This window comes from Empidonax traillii, unplaced genomic scaffold (genome assembly GCF_003031625.1).
Source record: "Empidonax traillii isolate 1590-97213 ecotype Southwest subspecies unplaced genomic scaffold, ASM303162v1 scaffold1351:size124891, whole genome shotgun sequence".
NCBI lineage: Eukaryota > Metazoa > Chordata > Aves > Passeriformes > Tyrannidae > Empidonax > Empidonax traillii.
The window spans coordinates 117724-121353 of NW_020956544.1; the positions used below are offsets into that span (position 1 = coordinate 117724).

At 40.7% G+C, this 3630-nt stretch overlaps 1 protein-coding gene across 1 annotated transcript in view; it reads left to right on the forward strand.

Annotated features, from left to right (window-relative positions):
- LOC114069742 (spondin-1-like) overlaps positions 1–824 on the forward strand; it is a 114390-nt gene extending 113566 nt beyond the window's left edge. The window contains exon 5 of the mRNA XM_027906753.1: positions 645–824. Within this exon, the coding sequence (XP_027762554.1) occupies positions 645–713 (69 nt within the window). The 3' untranslated portion in view covers positions 714–824. The remainder of the gene's footprint in view (positions 1–644) is intronic.
- Positions 825–3630: the final 2806 nt, after the last annotated feature.

Genomic DNA, 3630 nt, shown 5'->3' on the forward strand with positions numbered 1-3630 from the left:
ATCATACATGCTCACAGGATGTGTTAGATTGCCTGGAGGAGCTGCCTCTAACTTTAGTCTGTAGATCTGTAATGTATTAAGAGCAATTTTTCTATCTTTTTTTTTTGTTGTTGTTTTGGGTTTTTTTGGGGTTTTGTTGTTGTTGGGTTTTTTGTGGTTTGTTTTGGTTTGGTTTTTTTGTAGGTTTTTGTTTTTGGTTTTGTGGTGTTTTTGTTTGGTTTGGTTTTTTGGTTTTTTTTACCTGGTGAATTCCTGGTGAAAGCTTTCTCTTGGCTCATGATGCAAAAACAGCCATTGTCTGCAAACTGATGTCGTTGTTGTAAGCTCACTCCAGTTCCTGCAGAAGGTAAAGAAACTGTGCCCAAAGTCTGACTGCCTTTGCTTGCTGCTCTTGCCTCCTGCATTCATCGAGGCTCCTTGATGGACCCTGTGCAGCTGAGGGCACAAAGGTGCCCAGATAACAAAAAGGACAAAGCGTATTTTTCATAGTCAGAATCGGGAGGCACAGTTTGATATAGTGCCTCGTAGTTGGGTTTTGGGGTTTCTTTTGTTTGGGTTTGTTGTTTTTTTTTTTCTGTAAGACGCATCACTCCCGTGGTAAAATCGTCCCAATCACTGTGTATTTGTTTTGCCTCTTTTAACAGAGCGATGAGGTTTTGACCGTCATCAAAGCCAAAGCACAGTGGCCGGCCTGGCAACCTCTGAACGTGTAAGTGAGTGGGGAATTGTGTGTCTCAACAGCCTTGGGTGGAGTGTGGGCTAATGGGCAGCTATAATTGCCCCACATGATCATTCACTCTGGTAAAGAAATCATCTAAAAATATGTTGATAAATGAGGGGTTTTTTTGGTTGATTGGTTGGTTTGGGTTTGGGTTTTTGGGGGAAGGGGGAGGTTATGGAGAGGGTTTGTTTTGGCTCTTAGTTTGGTTTTGTTTATTTGTTTTTTTCCAGCAACTGCTGCTCTCTTTCTTTCCTCTTTAGCACATCTTCATTTTTTACATGCTTTTGTTCCCTCACTGCTGCAGCAGGTCTATCCTGTGGAGTTTGTGCCTTCTACAAATAAGTGATGATGTTTATTCAGTGCTTGCTCAAATGTATGCCATACTATTCCACACGTAGGAGCAGTGATTTTTTAGCATCCTGTCTCAAACACTGTGACAATGCTCTGTATCGATACAGCAAACCCTCATCCAGCGACTCTTAAAGGACTAATTCTTCAAAATGCCTTTCTGAAACATTCCATGGTGGCCTCATGATCCTGATGGTCCTATAACCACGTTTTTTTTCGCGACCTGAGACAGCAAACTGCCTTCCCAGGGTCCTAACTCTGGGCTCTCTGGCACTCAGCAGAATAGAGGACAAAACTCTTCTTTCAGGGTATTCTTGAATTTACAGGTTCCTTTTCAAGGGAGGTGGGGTTAGGATTGAATATCTTGTCTGTACTTGGCCCGAAGTTCACACTAATTATCCAAGCCCAAATGAGTGAGAGCTACAAGAAGTGACTAAACTCAGTAGAAGGGGTCACCTGATTAGCTGGCAGTCACATTAAATCCTCTGAGAAGCAGGTCAATTTGTTTACTGCAAGACTGTACAGACCAGGTAGTCCTGTTTCCTCTGTAAAAAGTGTAAGGGAAGCAGTTAATGAAACGCTGCGCCTGCCTTTGTCATCTGTATTTCAGGAAGTGTGTGAAAATTCGGAGGGTAGTCAGAAAAAAACTGCAAGAGAATTCAGTTTTCAGAAAACCTTCCCTGCCCTAAGGGGTTTAGAAACTCTTAAGCAGCTTAGCACTTAAGCTATTCACTTTATCACCTCCTTCTCTGAGGAAAAAAAAAAAAAAAAAAAAAAAAAAAAAAAAAAAAAAAAAAAAAAAAAAAAAAAAAAAAAAAAAAAAAAAAAAAAAAAAAAAGAGGGTAGGAGGTGAACACAGCTTAAACAGTGAAAAGATTTCTGATAGATGATCCCTTTTTAATCTAGGGGGAAAAAAACAAATAAACAAACAAACAACTAAAACAAACAAATAAGACCAAAGTATGAAATCCCTCCTAGCATGGAAGATAAGGAAATTTGTGACAATGAGTCTCTCTCTGAAGGTATGGGAAAAGACTTTACCGCTGTGACTGACCTCCAGAGCAGCTTACCTGAGCATGAGATGGATTTTCCACCACTTGAGTGTATTTTAACCCTGAGACAGAGTTGTAGGCTCTGCACAGGAATTTCAGGTTAGGCTTTTTTTGATAGGTGTAATGCAAGTTGAGGTGACAGCAATGGCAATCTCTATGTTAATGGTCTTATCCCACTGAAATTTTCAGGGTTTGGATTTGCTAATGTTTGCCTTGTAGTGGCTGTGTGTGGATACCATTTTTTTTTTCCCTTGCTGTCTTCTTTCTGTTCACTCAAAATTAACACCTTTTTTTTTTTTTTTTTTTTTTTAATGGAAACTTTTGTCCTCTTCCCTGTTCTGCTCTGGTGACTTCTCAGACTGAAACAATCCAGGCATTTTTTTCATTCCAATTTCACTTACTTCTATAAAGCAACATTTATATGTGATGTTTCTGCATCAAAGTGAGCAATACTACTCGGAACTGACTGCTGTGGGTGCTTGGATGGATTTGGCATTGACAGGAGAGCAGGTTTGTATTTTTCTTACAGAAGATGAAGAGAGGATCTCCTGCTCCAGACTCTGAATCCATCATCTTGAATATGTTACATCACAAAAATCAAAGCTAATTAAAGTATGTTTCCCCTGATCATAGTGCTGAGTGTAACATGGCCCTGAGAAACTTCACAAAAAAGTTGAGTGTGAACAACCTCAGATACTTTCTAAGGCATATTCTTTACAGACATGCCTGCAAATGCTTTTGCCACATCTTCCAGTTGTTTTTCCAGTCAATTCGTACCTTTTCTGTGTGACAATTCTTACCTTTCAGTAACACCAAAAAAATCTTTATATTTTTGCTTTCAAATGATCCTCAAGGGTTCCTCTAACCCTTCACCTTACAGGTAGTGTTTGATTTTTGGCTTTTTATACAGTTTTTAAATCTTATACTGCCATCATGTCCCACTTCGAAATTCCATTTAAAAATACGGTCAGGCACACCAGAAGAGGAAACTTTCAATATCCATTAACTGATGTTAATTCCCCATTTGCTATAATGGATGGTCCTTCTTGGATTTTAGATGAGATCTGTGCAAGTGCTGGATGATAGCTCCTCAGGATAAACATCTGGTCTGCTATTATGCATAGCACAACCATCTTACTAACCAAGAACTGACTAAAAGTCGTGAATATTCTTCTTTTGCACCATCATGGGTTATATATCTAATGTCTAATACGGTGTGATAGCCCCACTGCCTGCTCAGAGGAATTGCCAGCCAGGACAGGCGCTGTGCCTCTCCCTGGGGCTGCCAGCTCCTCTCCAGCTTTCCAAAACAGCCAGGGAGATGCAGCAGCTCCTCTCCTCACAGAGGCTGTAGGAAGGCAAGCCAAGATGCTAAATCTTGCCCACGTCTTGAGCAGTTGGTTGTGAACCCTCGTGTTTCCACTCTGGTCACCCATAATAACATGTGAGGGGATGATCTTGCCCGGGCACCTCTCACGGATTCGTCGTGGCCTTAAATGGCTTTTCTTC